Source organism: Metarhizium acridum (genome assembly GCF_019434415.1).
Source record: "Metarhizium acridum strain ARSEF 324 chromosome Unknown scaffold_1, whole genome shotgun sequence".
Taxonomy (NCBI): Eukaryota; Fungi; Ascomycota; class Sordariomycetes; order Hypocreales; family Clavicipitaceae; genus Metarhizium; species Metarhizium acridum.
The window spans coordinates 7,067,325-7,086,094 of record NW_027094015.1 but is presented as its reverse complement, the minus strand read 5'-3'; the positions used below and the strand labels follow the sequence as shown (position 1 = coordinate 7,086,094).

The 18,770-nt window shown below is 53.2% G+C and overlaps 6 protein-coding genes across 6 annotated transcripts; 3 read left to right on the top strand and 3 right to left on the bottom strand.

Annotated features, from left to right (window-relative positions):
* Positions 1–270: 270 nt before the first annotated feature.
* J3458_002198 (uncharacterized protein) lies at positions 271–1,209 on the bottom strand (the record flags this gene model as incomplete). Its single annotated transcript, XM_066117175.1, has 1 exon — positions 271–1,209. The coding sequence occupies one exon, from the start codon at positions 1,207–1,209 to the stop codon at positions 271–273; it is 939 nt and encodes a 312-aa protein (XP_065979066.1).
* A 226-nt stretch (positions 1,210–1,435) lies between these two features.
* On the bottom strand, positions 1,436–3,346 carry J3458_002197 (uncharacterized protein; the record flags this gene model as incomplete). Its single annotated transcript, XM_066117174.1, has 3 exons — positions 1,436–2,417; positions 2,493–3,178; positions 3,245–3,346. 3 exons carry the CDS (start codon positions 3,344–3,346, stop codon positions 1,436–1,438), a joined length of 1,770 nt encoding a protein of 589 aa, XP_065979065.1.
* Positions 3,347–5,602: 2,256 nt separating this feature from the next.
* Positions 5,603–8,076, top strand: MSC2_1 (putative zinc transporter msc2). The gene is made up of 3 exons (XM_007816226.2): positions 5,603–6,483; positions 6,541–6,759; positions 6,817–8,076. The coding sequence occupies exons 1-3, from the start codon at positions 5,846–5,848 to the stop codon at positions 7,604–7,606; spliced, it is 1,647 nt and encodes a 548-aa protein (XP_007814417.2). The 5' UTR covers positions 5,603–5,845; the 3' UTR covers positions 7,607–8,076.
* An 804-nt stretch (positions 8,077–8,880) lies between these two features.
* On the top strand, positions 8,881–10,902 carry CRC1_1 (carnitine transporter). The gene is made up of 2 exons (XM_066117173.1): positions 8,881–9,570; positions 9,658–10,902. Exons 1-2 carry the CDS (start codon positions 9,240–9,242, stop codon positions 10,326–10,328), a joined length of 1,002 nt encoding a protein of 333 aa, XP_065979064.1. The 5' UTR covers positions 8,881–9,239; the 3' UTR covers positions 10,329–10,902.
* A 241-nt stretch (positions 10,903–11,143) lies between these two features.
* On the bottom strand, positions 11,144–14,340 carry J3458_002194 (uncharacterized protein). The gene is made up of 2 exons (XM_007816224.2): positions 13,438–14,340; positions 11,144–13,360 (listed from the first exon to the last, which is right to left on the bottom strand). Exons 1-2 carry the CDS (start codon positions 13,473–13,475, stop codon positions 11,362–11,364), a joined length of 2,037 nt encoding a protein of 678 aa, XP_007814415.1. The 5' UTR covers positions 13,476–14,340; the 3' UTR covers positions 11,144–11,361.
* A 1,990-nt stretch (positions 14,341–16,330) lies between these two features.
* On the top strand, positions 16,331–18,262 carry J3458_002193 (uncharacterized protein). Its single transcript, XM_007816223.2, has 4 exons — positions 16,331–16,608; positions 16,660–16,835; positions 16,895–17,907; positions 17,981–18,262. Exons 2-3 carry the CDS (start codon positions 16,709–16,711, stop codon positions 17,881–17,883), a joined length of 1,116 nt encoding a protein of 371 aa, XP_007814414.2. The 5' UTR covers positions 16,331–16,608; positions 16,660–16,708; the 3' UTR covers positions 17,884–17,907; positions 17,981–18,262.
* Positions 18,263–18,770: the final 508 nt, after the last annotated feature.

Genomic DNA, 18,770 nt, shown 5'->3' with positions numbered 1-18,770 from the left:
TTGCAAAGCACCTATGCTATATCATGAGTAAAAATTAATAGTGGATTAGTCAACGATCAAGATGGATGAGGAATGCATATATATAGGAGTTGGAACTGGGGTTTCCGAAGGTAAAATTCAACGAGCATGGCGTTATTTTGCGGGAAATGGAAAATGACACGCCGATATACCCCGGTCGGACTGAGGATGCAATTGCTCTTCTTGCTTTCTATATACACGTATATACGTATATATCACTTTAAGCTCATGATGTATTTGAACAATAAACATTCAAATCTGCACAACATCCTTGACCTTTCTATCCCTTCCAACAATCATGCGCAACTGACACCCGGGCCTATCCCTGAATATGCCTCTCCTCATACCATCTGTATAGAGCTCATAAGCAGGAAAATACCCGTCCACAAACCTGACCACCTGCTCCGGAGTCATACCCGCCGTCGGATCACCCCTGGTGGCCCGCAACGAATCTTCCTGCTCCTGTCGCCAGGCGTATACGTACTCTGCATCCTCCGAGTCAATATGTATAAACGCGTCAAAGGAGTCCGTCAGGGCGTCGTAGTTGCCCAGCTGCTCATTTATAAATTGCAAATGCTCCAGTTTATGTTTATGCAAGGTCCTACTGGGGGCTTTCCACTTCGCCTCTACCTGGGCAGCCGGGATGGGACGGAAGCCGACGCACCAGCCTTCAAAGATGACGACTCGGACAGGTGGTTGGCCCGGGTGGTTGACCGGCAGCCACTGGGAGGGCGGGAGACGGTCGCCCTGTCCGGAAAAGAGGGCCTTGTCGTACTGCGGAATAGAGGTGGGCGAGTTGTTGATGAGCGAAGCAAAGACTGACTTTGCCAGGGGGACGTCGTGCGTGCCTGGCTCTCCGCGATGCTGCACGAGTGCGTTGTCGGGATGCGACGCAGCCAGCCTGACTTGCTCGTCGTGGGGGAGATAAAAGTCGTCGATGCTGAAGACGAGTGTGTGGATGTTGCGGGCTTTGAGGGAGGCGGCCAGCGGCGCGACTAGAGTTGTCTTGCCGACTCCCTGCATGCCGTTGAGGCCGATGATGAGCGGGCGGTCCGGGGATTTGGCCTGGTGGTCTTGGAGGAGCTGCGTGATGAAGGGGATGCATATTGGTGCTTTGTCATCTGCGAATGTGGACATTGTGGCCGACTGCTTTGTTTTGGGGGGTGTGGTGAGGAGTGCCGTAAGCGGCATGAGGTTCCAAGTTGGAGTTTGTTGACGGTCCGGAGCCGGAGCCGGAGTGGGGGGTTGAAGTTCATAAGTCTGGGGTGATGCCTGTTGGCGGGAGGCGGCGATTCCCCATCATGTAAGTCGTCAAGGGGCTCGGCATATTGCCCACAAGACGCTACGACTTTTGCGTCCAAATTCTGAGAGGTGCGTGCGACGTAACGGTATCCCTTAGATGTGAGAGACGCCCCTGCTACATGAGAATTGCGTCAAACCCCCACAGCACATTATCCCAACTCATAGTCTTTAAATCAAAATCCGCATCGAGCGTCTGCCACCGCTGATCCATGTCCACCATCTCAACGCCCATCTGTTTGTTTCCCCCGTCCAGGTCCGCCTGCTCGAGATGCTGCGTTGGCTCGAGGACGTGCCGTGCAGTCTCTAGGTTCCCGCGCCGTTGAGCTACCAAGGCCGCCACAATGGCCTCCGAGACGCCGTACTTCCTCAACATCTGGCTCGCAAACTCGAAAAATAGCTCAATGACATTCGAATCCTCCTGCTGATCGCTCATTAGCCTCCACGCATCAAGCATGTCCGACCTTTCCCTCTCGAAATCGCGAATCTCGGTGCCCGAACAGACATCCAGCAGGAACACCGCGCTTGCCATGATCAAGGACCTCAGGAAGTTGGTCGCTTTGAGGCGCGGCATGATCCAGGAGTACTGGGACTTGACATCCCTGTGTAAGCGGACGATCTCGCTGGCGGAGCTGAGGCACGCTGTGCGAGATGGCGCGTACTTGGGATCGATGATGGAGAGGGACAAGTACTGGAGGTGGAGGAAGCAGCGCAAGATGTAGACCATGCAGTTTATTTGGATGCGGTGGACGACCAGAGTTTGCTTTTCGTGTGTCGCAGGGGTGGACAGTCTGTTGACGGAGAAGAACGGCGGCAGTTCTCGCTGATATTGCTCAAGGCGGGCATCGTGCTGTAGCACTTTTTGGTAGTCTGCGTCTGTCTGGGACTCGGAGAGCGGGCAGCGGTCAATATACTGGCGGCTGATTTCCGTCAGGCGAATACGCTCCAGGAAGTAGGACACGTCGCTTTGCTGTTCACGTTCTTGAAGGGACGGAGTGCCGTCGTTGCCGTCTCTGATGATTCTGGGTTTGTTGACGGCCATGTGTTGAGGGTGGATGGTGTATACGCCCTCGTGGGCGCCAGGGAATAATGCGAGCAACCTAGTACCATATATTGCCTGCGTATTAATTCCTAGCTGTTGAAACGCCATGTGGCAGGATACGAATTCGACGTACCAATCTATGGCAACAAGGTCCCACCATAATCGTCTCCCAATCTCCATGTCCATTTCCGAGTCTGTATCAAGACTGCCGGGTTTATTTCCAGGGTGATCTATGCGGTGGAACCCCAGGTCGCGAGCCATGGCTACAGACGTAGATATCAAGCTCCGGGCTCGCACTGAGCTTCCTTCTATATAGGTAGAGACTTTGCACAGGATGTTCTGTCCCTGAAGACAGACTATGCTTCCTTGGCCACGCCTCTTGATCTCGTCAGACAGCGCATAAGAGGCCGCCACCCACGATGCGCACTGTGTATTCGCTTCCAAATGACTTGCAAAGAGCCTGCAAACGTCGCCTTCGGGGGAAGAGGCATATGTCACTGAAGCGATAATGGCTAAGAACAGGAGTAAGTCTGACTTGTCTACCGGCGTCTGCTGCTGTATATTGGTGTATATGCTTTGCATGGAGAGCAGTGCCGAGGGGACATGGAACATGGGGCACAATACTGCGCACTCTTCAATAAAGGTGTGCAAGATGATGCAAGCTTCTTGGTATAAAGGCAGGGTGAGACACATCTCCCGCCCCCCTGTTGCAAGCGATGCGAATGCCGAGGTCGCATCTTGTATAATAGAGTACGGTTTCTTGATGAGTCTTATCGGCGAAAGCTGATATGTCACACACACATCTAAGAAACTCGTTTGCTAAACACAGGGTCATATTCTCAGCTCAAGTCTTAGAAAACAAGGTAACTTGATCTTGGGTCTTACAGGTGGGATACACTTGGCCGTCTTGCAGAGGAAATGGCCCCCAAACCACAGGGCATCCTCGGACAAATGCTGCACAGTAGCCGATGACTGGACGCGCATCATCATCAGTCTTTTCGGCCGAGGGCGTGGAACCCAGACGGGGATCAGAAAGGCCGGTAATCCAAGTCTCCAACCTGTCTAGCCGGGCCCGAATGTCGGCGTTGGAGACATTTGCCGACCTTGGCTCGCCCTTGTCCTTCACCTCGGGCGTCGGCTCAAGAGGCTCGTAGAACTGCACACACTGCAGTCCCCTGGACGTGCAGTTGGAGCATGGAAACTGGCGAGAGCATCGTATCTTGCGTCGCCGGCATGACTGGCATGCGATCGGGCGTTGACGCCACTGCCGTCCCATGGCTTGTGTTTCCGTGATACCTGTCCGGGGAGTAAATTGCAATGATGAGCTTGGCACACATCCTTTTTATTTTTGGTTACAAGCCCATCCAGCCCAGATGGAATTACTGGGAACGTTGGGTGGCATGGACGGACTTTAGATTCCCGAGTCCGCGCACTTTTTCACACCCCGATGGGTCCGATTGTCCCGGCCTTTCAACCGACTTTCACCATCATGTCGCCGGTGGAAGAACCCTTTAAACAGGTTTATTCAGCACAAGATGTATTTTTGGATATAGATAAGCTGTCTGGGGGTGGCGTTGTAGTTTCCTACTGTTGGACCGGCAGTTATGCTTGGTCAGGCTGGTGGCTGCGGTAGTAAATGCATCTTGCTGGGTTTGCGAGCATCTTGTCGCGATCGCGAATCTCAGTCTGTTAGAATCCTTTGAAATTCACAATCCAGGCCCCGTCCGCGATAAGCATGTACCATACTGTGAAGCTATTGCACTATTGAGTAGGCAGTACTTGTGATGCTTCTTGCATTCAGATGGTCTCGCTCTGGCAAGCTCGGGCTTACATTTGCAAGACATGGAATTATCCCTTCTGAGCTGCTGTTCATAACAAAAAACGTATCAAGATGCCCACCATGTGCTGATCCAGCCACTGACAGTTACTGGGAGCTCATCCTCTGCTGTTCGAAAACTGCGGTTGAGAGAGGACTGCATAGTCCCAGCAAGCAACAGACATTATGCATTGATTGCGGCTCGTTGCATTGCCCGCATTGATATCATCGGCCGACGCGACCAGGAACACGATGATTAAAGTGCTGGTAAAAATGACTCTCCTTGTCTAGTCATGACTTTGCTGGCCGTTTTGCGACTACCCAAGAACCACGCATAGCTGCTTGGCAAGATTGAGTTACAGATTGGCGACTCGCTCCGGTGCCTAAGTAGGCAGCCCTGTGGTCTAAGGCATAATTGTATGCGTTTGATGAAACTCAACCGGAGAGATTGCTAGCAAAGGTACTCGCGAGTCTGATCGGATGGAAGGGGTTTCGCAAACAGCCACATCTTGACTCGTGAACGACAATGCCAGCGGGAGCCATTTCCTGCTTTCATGTCAGGCGATCCTTTCTCAGCATTGCAGGTCCAGAGCACCTGGAATAAGTTGTTCGTAAGTGACATAGACGAGTTAAATGTTACTCAAACAAGCTCCCCCGTTGTCCACATTGACTTGAAGTTGTTGAAGAATTGGACACATCCAAGGCAAGAAGGTGCGTGGGCCACAGTTTCCTCACAAGACCCTCCTGGCTGCAAGTTTCGTCATTGCAAAAGTACGAGCGCATAGTGATCCAGCCCTCAATTTAAAAGTAAAAAGACAAAACTCTCCACTCGTACAGCATTGCAGGGGCCAAGCCAAGCAAACAACTTCGTACAATACATATTATGTCTGGTACAATATACTGCAGGTGCAACGGTGACAATTGGCCACGACAACGCGGGCACTCAGCACAAGCCAGGCACAGGAGGCACAAGGCAACCTAACCTAATGGCCTGGACAGCACATGCCAAGGTTTGTCGGTTGAATACTGTAATTTAATTGGGAGGCGGGGAAAACACTGACGAGGCAGGTCCGTCCGAGCTAGGCTGCGCCTATCTCGTCACTCGCGCCGACATGGGTTGGCCCGCCCCTCCCCCCCAATCATGCGTGCTTCGTCCAGACACATCTTCTCGTTTATTTTGCTCGCTGTCAGTCCTTGCCCTCTTATTCTGGACGTCCATACCAAGCACATAGAGCCATCATTTGATCCATTCGCGCTTGAGTGAACAACCATCTGCACATCATACAAAGCCCCAAATTGCCTGGTTGCAGGACCGACTTCGAATGTTGACATTTTAACTTTCGTTATCCGCACCCACCCAAAGTCAAATCATTCCCCCACCCATTGGCTGCCCAGCTCCACGTGCCTTGCATTGCCTTGGACCACCTCCGCGACCTGTCTCTCCTTTTCACCCAGTCGCTCGCTTATCAACGCAAAGGAGCACGGCGACGTGTCTCCATCCTTGAATTTGTTGTCGACGCCCACCCTGCCATTCTTTGTGCTTTTCGAAGCCTGCGTCGAATTGTCAACTCATGACAGTGCGATTGAGCTCCAGGGAGCCTTGAGTGTCTCCCGTCGTAACCACCGTCCACTTTGACGTGCGACAGAAATCTTCGAGACATTTGTTGACAATGGCATCGCCATATACTTTGCCCTCCTCTGCGCTCCCTCATGCACACCAGCAACACATGCATTCTCACGCTCACAGCCACACTCATCACACTCACAATCAGTCTCAATCGTCTCTAAATGCCTGGCGAGCATCAATGTCGACCGGATCTCTCCCCCAATCCCTCGCCGACGATGGCCACGACCACGACCATGGGCAACCACATTCGACCTCGAGACAGCCCTCACATGCTCGCCAAGCACTCCGCTCTTCCAATACCAGCGCAGCATTACATCGAGAGAAGCCACCACCGGCTTCGTTAAATTCCCTAGACGGCTGGACGAAAGAGACGACAGCTGGTGGCAAGAGTATTCTGACGCCTGGGCCCGACGCCGCCACAACACCATACTCGCCTCCAATCCAACACGGCCACAGTCATAGCCATCACTCGCACCACCACGGTCATAGCCTCGATCACTGCCACAGTCATGAGGTCGGACACAAACATGACCGTGCCCACATCGACGAGCATCGATCCGACCCTGGCAAAGCGCCAAGATCCCTGTTTACAAGGACATTGTTAAAATATACAGCTCGGTTTCCCATTTTGCATGCCATTCTTGTTGAGAAGGACTCGCGGAGAATATTTTACTTCATGGTGTTAGTCATGGTTCTTGCGCCGATATAGCATGAGATCCCGCTAACATAATAATTCAGATTGAACTTTGGGTTTATGACTGTCCAAGCATTTTACGGCTACGTCACCGATTCGCTGGGGCTTCTCAGCGACAGTATACACATGTTCTTTGACTGCGTGGCACTCATGGTAGGCTTGCTGGCGGCTGTCATGAGCAAATGGCCTCCGAGCCAAAAATTTCCATATGGGTTTGGCAAGATCGAGACTCTATCAGGCTTTGCCAACGGTATTCTTTTGATGTAAGCAAGGCCTTTGGCTTCCTTGGTCGGCTGCAGATTGTTGACATGTATATTCAGGCTATTGAGCGTTGAGATTGCTTTTGAAGCGTTTGAACGATTATGGGAAGGCACGAAGACGAAGCGACTTGGTGAATTATTTGTTGTGAGCAGCTTAGGTCTTGCTGTCAATTTGGTTGGCATGATGGCATTCGGCCACCACCATCATCACGGCCACAGTCATGGCCACAGTCACGGTCACGAACACGACCATTTCCATAATGACGACAATCACAAACACCATCATCCACATGGCTGCGGCAGCGATCATGGTCATGACCATTCGCATGACAACGAAAACATGCACGGCATCTACCTGCACGTTCTGGCCGACACATTAGGCAGCGTCTCGGTTATTGTCTCGACAGCACTGACCAGCTTTTGGGGATGGGCGGGCTGGGACCCCTTGGCGTCATGTTTCATCGCTGTTCTCATCTTCTTGTCCTCCAAGCCGCTTGTTATCTCCTCAGCTAAGCGCCTACTTCTCAGTGTCCCCGAGGCTACTGAGTATAACCTGCGCAATACTCTTGGCGGAATCCTGGAGCAGCGCGGAGTGGTAAACTACTGGGCTCCCAGATTCTGGTTGGATGACCGAACTGGAAGCGAGGACGGCGAGAAGCTTGTCGGCGTTGTGCATGTTATTGTGGCACGCGGGTACGGGATGGACGAGGCGCGGGACAGAGTGCGTGACTTCCTAAAGAGCCAGGGGGTCGAGGCAATGGTACAAGTGGAACGGGAAGGTGACAATGCCTGCTGGTGCACAAGAGGACGTGGCTCCGTCGCACCGCCGTCTGCTCCGAAGATGCTTTAGAGAAAGCACATGCGTGGTAGCTGGGCGTCTGCTGAGGCAACTGTTGCCGACTCTAGGCAGTTCATGCCACTGTCAGGTTCTCTACCAACTGGACCAGCCAGGCTTCCCATGTTGCCGTTGGCGGACAATGTATAAATGACGCCAACAGCATCTACTTTTCTTCTTCTTTTTTTGCGTACAATCACGGCATAGGACTGGCATCTGCCCGTCGTGTTGGGTACAAGTTAACGGTTCTTATGAATACTGAGAGCATACACGGTTTGGCGACGACTGGAGTCGTGGCGTTTTTATTGGTTGTTTTATATAGATACTCCATATAGTGTCTTTTCGCGTTTGACGCTCTTTGGCAAAACTGTATCAGATTAGCCATGTATAGTAAATATCAGACAGCAAAACATATCTAGGATAGCTGCAAAGTGTTCTGTGCAAGCTGCAGTGGCACTCGCAATGAGTGAAAATATAGAAGGAATATGCTTGGCCATTATATGTGCCCGTGTAATACTCAGCATACATACTTCATTCGGAGATGGGGCCGGCCTGAAGGCTGTTAGTGGTACTATCACATGTGAATGCTCCAAAATTCCGGGGTGTGGGGTGAAGGTGTGGCAAAGGCGATGTTGAATCAAAATCGTGGGGCAGAGAGGCGCTTGACACAAGACAAATCTGGAGCTGGCCCCTCAAGCGGCACCGTCAAAAAAGGAGCCAGAGCTTCTAGAAGCAGATTATTCTTTGCGCCAAGGGAAAAGAAGAGCAGGATGCAAGCCATGATGCTACCTGTACGCTCGCCAGCCAAGCTTTCTGGAGATGCGAGGCGGCTGCGAGGCTGGCGGGCAACGTGCTCTGATTGGGCGCATGCAAAACGGAGCAGACGGGGTTTTGCGATTCCCCCCGTCCGCAGCCGGCCATGCGGTACGGGGGACCCGAGAAGCTGAACCCTCCCCACCTACAGACAGCCGAGGCCGTGGCAAAGATGGAGATGGAGATGGAGTTGCCGCGAGGAGCATATCTGCGGGCTTTACAGAGGAGTCTGAGGCCGCTTGGGGCGCGCATGTCCACCATGTCCAGGCGGGAGCGCGAAGACGCAGAATGCGCAGTCAAGACATTCGGACATGTAAAATGTGTTGATGGGCGTCAACCACGCAGCTGGAAGCAGACGTGGGATTCCGTATCGCGCCGAAGCGGTAAAGCGCCGACGTGGCGAGCCATTTGACGTCGTGGTTGCAAAAGAGGTCAACGGTGTGTTGCCACGAAACACCAGCCCCTTTGGCTTCGGGTGGACACGCAACTTGTCAATTCTCCTACTTTTCATTGTTCTATCATTTTTTTTTTCGCCTTGCAGCATGCGATTGTAAAACCCTTCACTTGCCGGGAAAATCCATTGTTGCATTCGTCATTGTTACAGACGTTCCGGCCTGGTTGCATTTTGCGCCGCCACCGAGCGCCCACAACAACCCCAGAGGCCGAAGTGACGGAACCGCAAATCACCTTACCCAGACGCTCTTTCCCGCTTGTGCACAACTGCCTTTTTTTCCCCCTCGCTTCTCTCGCGCACAAAGCCCATTTCCTTTGCTTTTTCCCCCCCTTCTCTCCTTCACCGCTCGACGCCGCCATCCTTCCACCCCCATCAGACAGAATGCCCTCCGCCGCCGAGAACTTGCCCGCCCCCGTGGCCGACAAGCTTCCCCGCCTGCCAGAGACAAAGGAGGAGCTCCAAGAAACCAAGGAGGCCGCCAAGTCGGGGCTGTTATCGCAGCTGCGCGCCCTGGCCGCCGGCGGCTTTGGCGGCATTTGCGCCGTCGTCGTCGGCCACCCATTCGACCTGGTCAAGGTGCGGCTGCAGACGGCCGAGCGCGGCGTGTATTCGTCGGCTGTCGACGTCGTGAGGAAGAGCGTTGCGCGGGACGGCCTGAGGAGAGGGCTGTACGCCGGTGTGAGCGCACCGCTCGTGGGCGTCACGCCCATGTGTAAGTTAATTTTTCTTTCTTGGCTGCTCCTTGCCAGCAGAAAAAGGACAAAAAAAGAAAACTAATTCTTTTTTTTCCCGCAAATAGTTGCCGTCTCCTTTTGGGGATACGACCTCGGCAAGCAAATCGTCTCGGCCACGTCCACCGTCGGGCCCGACGGCCTGTCCATCGGCCAAATATCGACGGCCGGCTTCCTGTCCGCCGTGCCCATGACGGCCATCACCGCGCCCTTTGAGCGCGTCAAGGTCATCCTCCAGGTCCAGGGCCAGAAGCAGCTCGCGCCCGGCGAGAAGCCCAAGTACAACGGCGGCCTCGACGTCGTCCGCCAGCTGTACCGCGAGGGCGGCGTCCGCAGCGTCTTCCGGGGCAGCGCCGCCACTCTCGCCCGCGACGGGCCCGGGTCCGCCGCCTACTTCGCCGCCTACGAGTACATCAAGCGCGCGCTGAGCCCCAAGGACGCCCTCACCGGCAGGCCCACGGGCGAGCTGAGCCTGACGGCCATCACCTGCGCCGGTGCCGCCGCCGGCGTCGCCATGTGGATCCCCGTCTTCCCCGTCGACACGGTCAAGTCTCGACTGCAGACGGCGGAGGGCAATGTCACGCTCGGCGGCGTCATCCGTGAGCTGTACGGCAAGGGCGGCTTCAAGGCCTTCTTCCCGGGCTTCGGACCTGCTCTTGCGCGTGCTGTGCCTGCGAATGCTGCTACCTTCTTGGGCGTGGAGCTGGCTCACCAGGCCATGAGGAAGGCTTTTGACTAAATATGGGGGGGCCTTCAGACGACATTCAATGGCACTTTAAAAAAAGAGAGCGTTGTAGAGAAACTCGTTTCGACTTGGCGGTAGAGAAGAGGCCAAGCTGCACAACATATAGGATATAATCAAGACAACCGTCGAGACAATGGCGAGCCAACGGTCTTGAGCTACGTATAACTTGTGGGAAGGAAAGAAGACAGTAGCGGATGCTTGCTTGCTACGCTGTTTCAAGGCTCGTGTACAGCCACCGTTGTCGATTCGAGGGTACAGATGGCTTGTGACGTTGAGGATGAGGGATACCCCGTCGCATAGCTGCCGGGCTTTTTTTTTTCTTTCGGAATACTGTATATAGACTGCATGTACGCAAATGGAGTTGCTTTAGAACAATGGGAGTCTGTTTCTCATAGGTAAATCGACACGTTTTCACCGGTGCTGCAGACCTGCTGGCTGTTGCACCGACATTGATTGAAACCCGGAAAACGGGCACGTTCAAAAAGGTCTCCTCTGTCATGCGCCTCACAGTACTGCTGGTACGAACTCGGGGGCCAACGAGTCCGCGGGGAATTATAAACCAATTGGCTTCGTTATGCTGGCCGGTTCATCGGGTTTATGTATTCTTAGTTGTTGCAGGTACTTTTACTGTTAAATTTCCGCTCAGCCACGAACCCCCATGCTCGTCACCACTGAGAGATGCTGACGCCCTTGGAATGTGACGCGCCCATCTGTCATGCTTTTCTCCCCATGGTGCATTCCATAGTTACTCATGCCTCATCCATCACAGCTAGAAAATCACGGGCGAATCGAGGCTCGAGAGCAACTGCATCTTGACTCATACAATGCTTTTTATTACCTGGCACTATGGTGCCCCTAAAACGCCCACGCCATGCGAAAAGTTCAATGCCACGATTCCCGCTCCATCGTCACACCAAAAAAGAAAAAGAAAAAAAAAACGCTCAGGATATTACCGTCCACTCTAGGCCTAATACATTACACAGAGAAATAGACAAGGAGATAAAAACATTCATGAATCTGCGTCAGCCTAGGCTCGTTCATTAACCGTCCATCGGCGCTTGGTGTGGCTCATATCCCGAAACCGCTCTGCCTCGTCTGGTGGCGGAGGAATGCCCCAGAGACCGCCGAGCCCTGCTCCAAGCTGCCTCACCTTCACTTCCTCTACAGGTTTATCGGGCCCCAGATTTGTATGCAGCTTAATGGGACCGGCGAACATGGGTGGTGTCGGGGTGTCTTGGACCTTGTCCGCTCTCGTTGGTGGAAACTCGGGAAACGTGGGTGCGTCGTCTGTTATCACTGATGATGAAGTCGACTCCGCCGAGAGATCTGATTCCCTTTCTACCTTTGTCGGAGAGCTCATCTTGAATCGCTTCTGGTCAAAGTCTGGTAGTATGGAGCCAAAGTCATCTACATCATCGTTTCCGTCGTCCATGAGTCGCAATGACGAGGGTCCAGCTGACGGCGGGCCAGCCGACCAGAGGCCAAATCCTGACGATGTTGCGGGCGGCGATCTATTGCCCATGTTTGAAGACCCAACTGCGTGGCCAAATCCCACCGAGGCGAGAGCGGGACCTCTTGGCAACGGTCGCTGAGAAGCCCGTCGAACTATTGGAGGCAAAGCGGCGCTGGCTGAGGTGCTGCGACTACCAGTGGAGGAGAAGGGATCTGAATATGTGAACGGGCTCATGACTGGGCCACCTATGCTTGACAGGGTTGAGGTCCGGCCTCGCGAGCCATGGTTTGTGTTCCAAATGTTGGTCATGAGGTTGGATCTCGCGGAAATCGGCGTTGAGGGGCTGGACCGCCGCAAGTGCTCCGTGCTTGCTGACAGTCGAATATCATACATCTTGTCAACTGCTACTAAGGTTTTCTTGGAGGAATCGGATGGTGGAGGCGTTGAAGCCAGCAGTTCCTTGTAATCCAAATTTTGCTTCCGAGAAGCCATGGTAATGGATGCGATGCCAATGTCCATTAGCACCGGTTGGTGAGTAATTGCGCCGATCAGAGCATTGCATCCAGCACCATGAGAGACCATAATCACAACTGTTTCTACATCGTCGTCAGATTCATGCTCTGCGCCGCTGTCGTCGTCCTCGGCGGACTTCGTCGGGACCAAGTCTGCTGGAGACTCCGTCGAGGCATACCAGTTGACCAGTTTTCTTACGCCTCCCCGGAACCGCTTATGCATAGATGCCCACTCCTCCCCAAATTTGCCTCCGTCGCCAAAGTCGAGGGGTGCCCTCATTGAGTCCCATTGATAGTCTACGGTTACAGAGGCATCTCTTGCATGAGCAACGAAGCCCTCTGGAATACTCCCGGAACTTGACGAGGCATAGATAGGCCGTGGGGGGATATATCCTCTTTTCACATCTGGTCGTGTAGGAAGAGCGGCTCCTAGTGCTGACATATTTATTGACTCTTCACTATCAGTTGAGGGAGATCTCGGAGTCTGTGCCGGACTTAATGTTGGTGATTGCCATAAAGATCCAGAAGAAGGCCGCGGAGCCTCCGATTCGGGAACGAGGTCGTAAATGCTGTAATCTTCCCGCCTCAGCAGTTCGGCCTTTGCGCCACCTAGCATGAGAGCAGGGCCTGGCGGGGGTGTGATCATCTCGAAGTACTCTGGTGACAGCCATTCTCCCAAGAAGGAATCAAGCCGCAGGAGAGTAGACTTGAACTGAAATTGAGGCTCGGTATGTGGTACGGCTCGTGGGAAAATAAAGTCGGCCGGATTATACATGGAATCGGGTAGGAATTGGGTAAGTCCAGAGCTGATGCCAATGGAGGTTTGAACACATCGTAGGAAGGGGGAACTGTGTATGACAACCTTGAAGCGCTTCCGCTTTCTGGAGCCATTTGAAGTATGGCGCGTTTCGTCGTCGGCTTTGGCTTGCTCGAGTATGCTTGCTATTTGGTTGCCAACTCGTCGAGCTTGGAGGAAGCCGCCGTAGGTCAGAGGGGGATCGTAAGGGGTCGGAGATGTTAAATGCCATGACTTGTCGGCAGCGTCTAGTCGGCTTCCATGTCTAAATGGCATTCACATGTTAGCAGGAGGTGTGTTGATGGTGGCGGGTCGGGGCTGGGGGGCACCTGTCCGACTTACCTCACAACGAACAAGTATTCCGGAGGAGAATGTCTCATGTTGACAGGGACTGAAGCGGGTATGGCCAGGAGCAATGCGTCAAATGGCAATGCGGCCAGCAAGAAGCGACCGCAATGGCAGACCTTCTTTTCTTTAAGGTTTGTTGGGCCCTTCGTACCGGAGGAAAGCAATCATGCAGCAAAATCTCGGTAAAATGTGCCGTCATACGATCCAAGCCGGCGGGTCGCACTAGTAATAGTATTCAATGTTTTTCCCTTGCAAGCGCAGGGCTTCCGCAGCCACCGGCGACAATCAAGTGCAAAGGCGGAAGGGACAAAGTTGCTGTGCCTCGCCCTCGCAGCAAGACTGCGTATTTGCGTAGATGCTACTTGACGGCCACGGGCGAGTGCGGAAAAAAAAAAAAAAAAGATGGCTAGGTGGTTGCGAAAAGCTGTCGCGGCCGCGCTTGCAGTCAGGGTGTCCTGATGGTCGAATCCAAGTCACCAAGGGACGAAGAGCTCAGGCCCGGGTCAGTGCATCCAGGAGGCAACAAGGCGATGCACGTTTGACGCAGCAAGCTGCATCAAAGCAGCGGTGGGTTGGGCAAAAGGACTGCCAGACAGGAGGTCCAGCCGACTGATACACCACCGGGACAAAGCAACGGGCGTGGGTGGCGAGGTTGCTGGCGAACAGATGCAGCTCAAAGCCGGAGGGTGGTGATTGTGACGGCTTGGCGATTTCATCTGTAAAGCCCCGCGCTCTACGGAGTTAGACACTTGGTGTTTCGTCGATTTGGAGACGGGGCAGCACAACCCCGACCCAACCAGGAACTCTGGGGTTCAGTGCGCAAGCACAAAGTGTGACAATGCACGACGCCACGGCGGATGGAACAAAGAAATAAAAAAGCGAAGCAAAGAAAATGACGAGACCCTGGTGATGTTTGAACCAGGCACGGCGGTGCAGGCAAGGCTTCATTGATATAAAAAGTGCCTCCACCTGTGACATGACACAAGACCCACATCCACGCTCTATTGTGCTTACTCATCACTGACTGCCCCTGGCACTTGAGAGTGGGGCATCCATCAATTGAGGCCTGCACCAGACCAGACTCTTTCAACTTTTGTCGCAGCCTCGCTGTCCGTCAGATCATCGGGCAAATTTTTGAGCCGACAAGTCTCTCTCTTGTGTCACTTTGTCATTCTCAAGACTGAGCCGGCTGCAAACCATCGACCGCGCTCAAACAGGAACCAGTCACCGCGCCATGTGATCCGACTGGATCTTCTGATTCCCACTTGCTGTTCCCACCTGAGCTCCATCCGTCCGTGTCGTCATGGCACGTGGGGGACGCGGGCTCTTTCAGGGTCCAAGCCTGGCATTTGAGCTTGAACTGTTCGGACGACAATGGCGAGCTAAAACTCTAGATTTATCGACTCTGAGACTCTTTGAGGAGCTGGTGCAGCATCCGATATCTTGGTGACCCAGGTGTCGGCAGCATCTTCATCGAGAGAAGATCGGGGACAGTAAGGTCTGGTCTCGCCAGATTTTCCGCCTCGCTGAACGCTCCGAGTTCTCAGAGGTCGTTACTCCACGGCCTCCACAGTTGATTGAAAGACGCGGACGGTCGCGGACGACTCCAAAGGTACTCGCAATCGGCTTGCGACTGAGAGGGCAGGTTATCAGATGGACGTGTCACTTTTGGTTTTAGCCTGTACAAGGAGAGCCTGTCTGCTCCTGTGACCAACCTTGGGAGGCATTCCTTCACCAACTGCGCTGGGTTATCAAAATTGGAATTGCTCCTTTGCGCTTCAGCAACTAAGTGGCCAAATTCGCCTTTCGTTGTTCTCCTATCAACCTGTGGGCTAATGCAGAACCTGGCTCTCCTCAAGCCCTGCTACTACCAACTAGCTTTGTTGCACTCTACTGTAAATGGCCTCCATTTTGCCCTGCGATATGGCAGTTGTTTTCTCCGCGATCAAACCAGGGTCTCTGGTTGCTTTGCAATAGTATTGACATTAGTGGCGTACAGTCTGTGGCCTACCCACCGAGAAGTATACACTAAATTACTGTAATATATTACAGTATGGAGCGCGATAGCCAGATATCTGATCTGGTTAATACTTTTTGCCTCCCACTGTATATCCCCCCGGGGGTTGCTGAGTACGAAATCATCGGCTGCTTCTAGTAGAACAGCGAGCACTTTCCCGCACCCAAACCAATGACTGAGCAAATTGCGATCTTGTTCATGTCGTACGCGGGTACTCTGTACTTTTGTAGTGAGTTACTACGTAGTATTTATGCTTCCCAGCCCGAGTGTCTCACAGCATTTTGACCAGACCCGACCAAGGCTCTTACAACCAGCGTCTAAGCCCCCGCTGCGACCCTGTGTGTAGCTTGATGCTTCAGTACTGTAGCATTGGGCCGGAAGTGTGATCGGCATCAATATTGATCTTACTAGTCAGGCCAGCTCAACCAGTAGTTGAGAATGTATTGTTACGACTATTGGCCGCCTTGATCAGCCGCGAATAGAGCGAATGCGGCTGGAGCCGCTGGCTCATAGCCTCATAGCTCCCCCGGCACCATCCCGAGTCCCGACGAAGTGAGCACTTGTGAACGGTTCGACAACCAAAAGCTCCAATGGTGACAAGTGCTGGATTAATCAAGTCTCGTCAACCACACCATCACCCTGCCTTCGCCACTGTGGCAGGGTCGCGCCCGTCGTGTGCAACTCACGGTTCGAGATGGCTGGATGCCCTTTTCGGGACTCGTGAGTCGTACATTGAAGACTGCGGGCTGTGTGCCAATCCCGGTCCATAATCCAGCCTCACTTTTCCCGTGCTCCCTTTTATTACCGTGCCATTCTCGAGCTTGAAATCACAGACCATCTTGCTCGGTGCTCGGCTCATGAGTAGCACCTCTTTGGAGTATTGACAAACGCTGAGTCTTGGAACTTGCCTTGACGTATCACAACATGGCAACCAGTTGCTCGCACTCTTCCATTGTAGATATACTGCAACTACACGAAGGTATCGTACCGCGTCGCTCAAATTTGAAGAAAACATGCGTGTCTAATTGAGTAGGCGACAATGAAGTAGCGAGGCTGCAAACATCCGTATGTGGCATCGAGAAACCCGCGACCACGAACTCTGGGGCGGCGTATCATAAGCCTGGAGAGAAGCCCGGAGTCACTGTCATGTACGTATGCTCGTGATGCAATTTCTCTACTTCCATCTAACCTTGATGTAGCGTCGCTAAAGCAAATGTAATCCGTAATTGCGAGCAGTGCCGCGCATTCATGACCTCATGCTTCCTGATGCCAAAGGTTTGGTGGGAAGAATGCTGCAGGAACGCCAACGGCTATTTTGGCCTGGAGGAATTGACAGAATCCTCAGACGCAACTGGGGAGGAGCTATCTGGCTTGAGTAAGCACACCACACTTGTGACGCAATTGAAAAAAGTATGATAAAACTGACTGCTTTAGATTCATGGGCTCGTTTTCAAGTCAAGGCGGTGTGGCAAGACGACCAGAGAGACGAAAAGGAAAAGGTCAGAGAAATCTTGTACGATTGGGACAAATTAAATGTGTTTGCAAGGTGGTACCAAGCTACTCACCACATGGCGTTGGTCATATTTGATCCACGCAGTGACGAGCTCAAGAACAGTTTCACGTCAGCCGTCCTGGACCCTCGACCGACGCCAGGGGAGCTCAAAGACCCATTCTGGATCTACCCACGATTGATCCAGAAGATGGTCGATCTAGAGGAGACCTCTGTCTGGGCAACACGCAGGCTCATTCGAGACGTGGAGAAGAAGAGGGTCAGGCAGGAGAAGAACAAGCAGTCTCTGGATCCGGGGTACTCGTGGCTGCATGAAATCGCGCGACATGTAATACACGTTTCAGAAACGCTCAGAGTCGGCGCCGTATCCGTGGAGAGCATCCAGAAGCACCATGAGGAGTTCCTTGAACTACATGGCAAATCGCACAGTGGAATTAGTTCCATGGCTTCACGCAATATTCGCAACCGTCTGGCATTCTGCCATCACATGTTGAGGAGCAGCGCGCACCGAGCGGAGGCGAACAGCGCTCGACTGCAGAGCGAAGTGACGCTGGCGTTTAACAAGGTATCGCAGGAAGATTCCAACGTGTCTGTTCAAATCGCCCACTACACTAGGAACGATAGTGCGGCCATGCGTACCATTGCGGCGGTGACGATGCTGTTCCTGCCGGCGACATTCATCTCAGCCATCTTCAGTACGACATTCTTCAATTCTGACGGTGGTGTCTGGAAAGTCTCGGACAAGTTTTGGATATTCTGGGTCGCGGCGGGCTCCGTCACCGCCCTCTCGTTTACCGTCTGGGCAATGGCTGAGCCTTACTTTCGGCCGAAGCCAATTGACCCTACTGAGCGTCTCTTTCGGACATTGCCGCTGGAACAAGAGGCCGAAGTAGATGAGAAGGGGGTTGTTTAGACAGTTGTCGTGTACATGAGCTACGTACGTACTCATACCACGGAGTGGGAACATGAGGCACTGTGCCGCAGCAGAACTAGCTGATATTGTTTGACAGACGAATTCTGATCTTGCCTGGGTGGATTAATCATTGATGTGTGGCGGAGAGCTCAAGGCAGCTTGCGGGCAGCGTGGTGGTTGGGGGCATTCATTACGAGATTGATTGTCGAAAGGTTGCAGATTGTCAAGTTGGTGTAGAACTGAATTTTTTTGTTCAATATTCTTGACCGGTAAATGAAGCTGTCCTTTTGAGAGGGCTGCTGACATGGTTCGAGGCAAAGCGGAATTTGAAGCTGCCTTCAATCTCTGGTTAGACGACGGTGTTCAGGATATAATTGACTAATTTCCCTCATCACCACCTTTCTGGGCTAAGAATAGCAAAGTGCAACAGGTGATTGAATGTTTGGTCGGCTTTAGCAGGTCCTGAAATGAAGTCGGGAACGAATGACCCTAACCCTGGGAATTGGATCCGTCAACAGTTGGCAACAAATTCTCCATGTGACAGACGACCATGACAAGACGGGCACTTGGACCGGCTCCACATCCATTGAATCCGGCACGACAATGTGGCAAAGTCTGGCAATGCCTGGCCCCCCGGAATTCAAGCGGGACACTCGCACCTCCCCCGGGTCTGTGATGAACAGAAGCACTCGCCCGTCAGGGTCTCTACTAGACCACGGTCGCACTCTCAAAAAGAAACAAGCCAGTCGTCTTGCGAGGTGCGGGCGAGAAAGAATGGTGAGGCGCGGATAACTGCCGAGCGCAAACATGTGAAGCTAGACCGATTCACAAGGGCTCCCAATCGGGCCTAGCGCCCTCCGCATCTGCCACCCCTCAGTAGGCTCAGT

Bases quoted from the DNA above. Each gene is read 5' to 3' on its own strand.
- MSC2_1 (XM_007816226.2), top strand. From the start codon at position 5,846: ATGGCATCGCCATATACTTTGCCCTCCTCTGCGCTCCCTCATGCACAC. The intron at 6,484-6,540 runs GTTAGTCATGGT...ATAATAATTCAG, and splicing joins AGAATATTTTACTTCATGGT to ATTGAACTTTGGGTTTATGA. The intron at 6,760-6,816 runs GTAAGCAAGGCC...ATGTATATTCAG, and splicing joins GCCAACGGTATTCTTTTGAT to GCTATTGAGCGTTGAGATTG.
- CRC1_1 (XM_066117173.1), top strand. From the start codon at position 9,240: ATGCCCTCCGCCGCCGAGAACTTGCCCGCCCCCGTGGCCGACAAGCTT. The intron at 9,571-9,657 runs GTAAGTTAATTT...TCCCGCAAATAG, and splicing joins CGTGGGCGTCACGCCCATGT to TTGCCGTCTCCTTTTGGGGA.
- J3458_002194 (XM_007816224.2), bottom strand. From the start codon at position 13,475: ATGAGACATTCTCCTCCGGAATACTTGTTCGTTGTGAG. The intron at 13,361-13,437 runs GTAAGTCGGACA...AATGCCATTTAG, and splicing joins GAATACTTGTTCGTTGTGAG to ACATGGAAGCCGACTAGACG.
- J3458_002193 (XM_007816223.2), top strand. From the start codon at position 16,709: ATGACCTCATGCTTCCTGATGCCAAAGGTTTGGTGGGAAGAATGCTGC. The intron at 16,836-16,894 runs GTAAGCACACCA...TGACTGCTTTAG, and splicing joins GGAGGAGCTATCTGGCTTGA to ATTCATGGGCTCGTTTTCAA.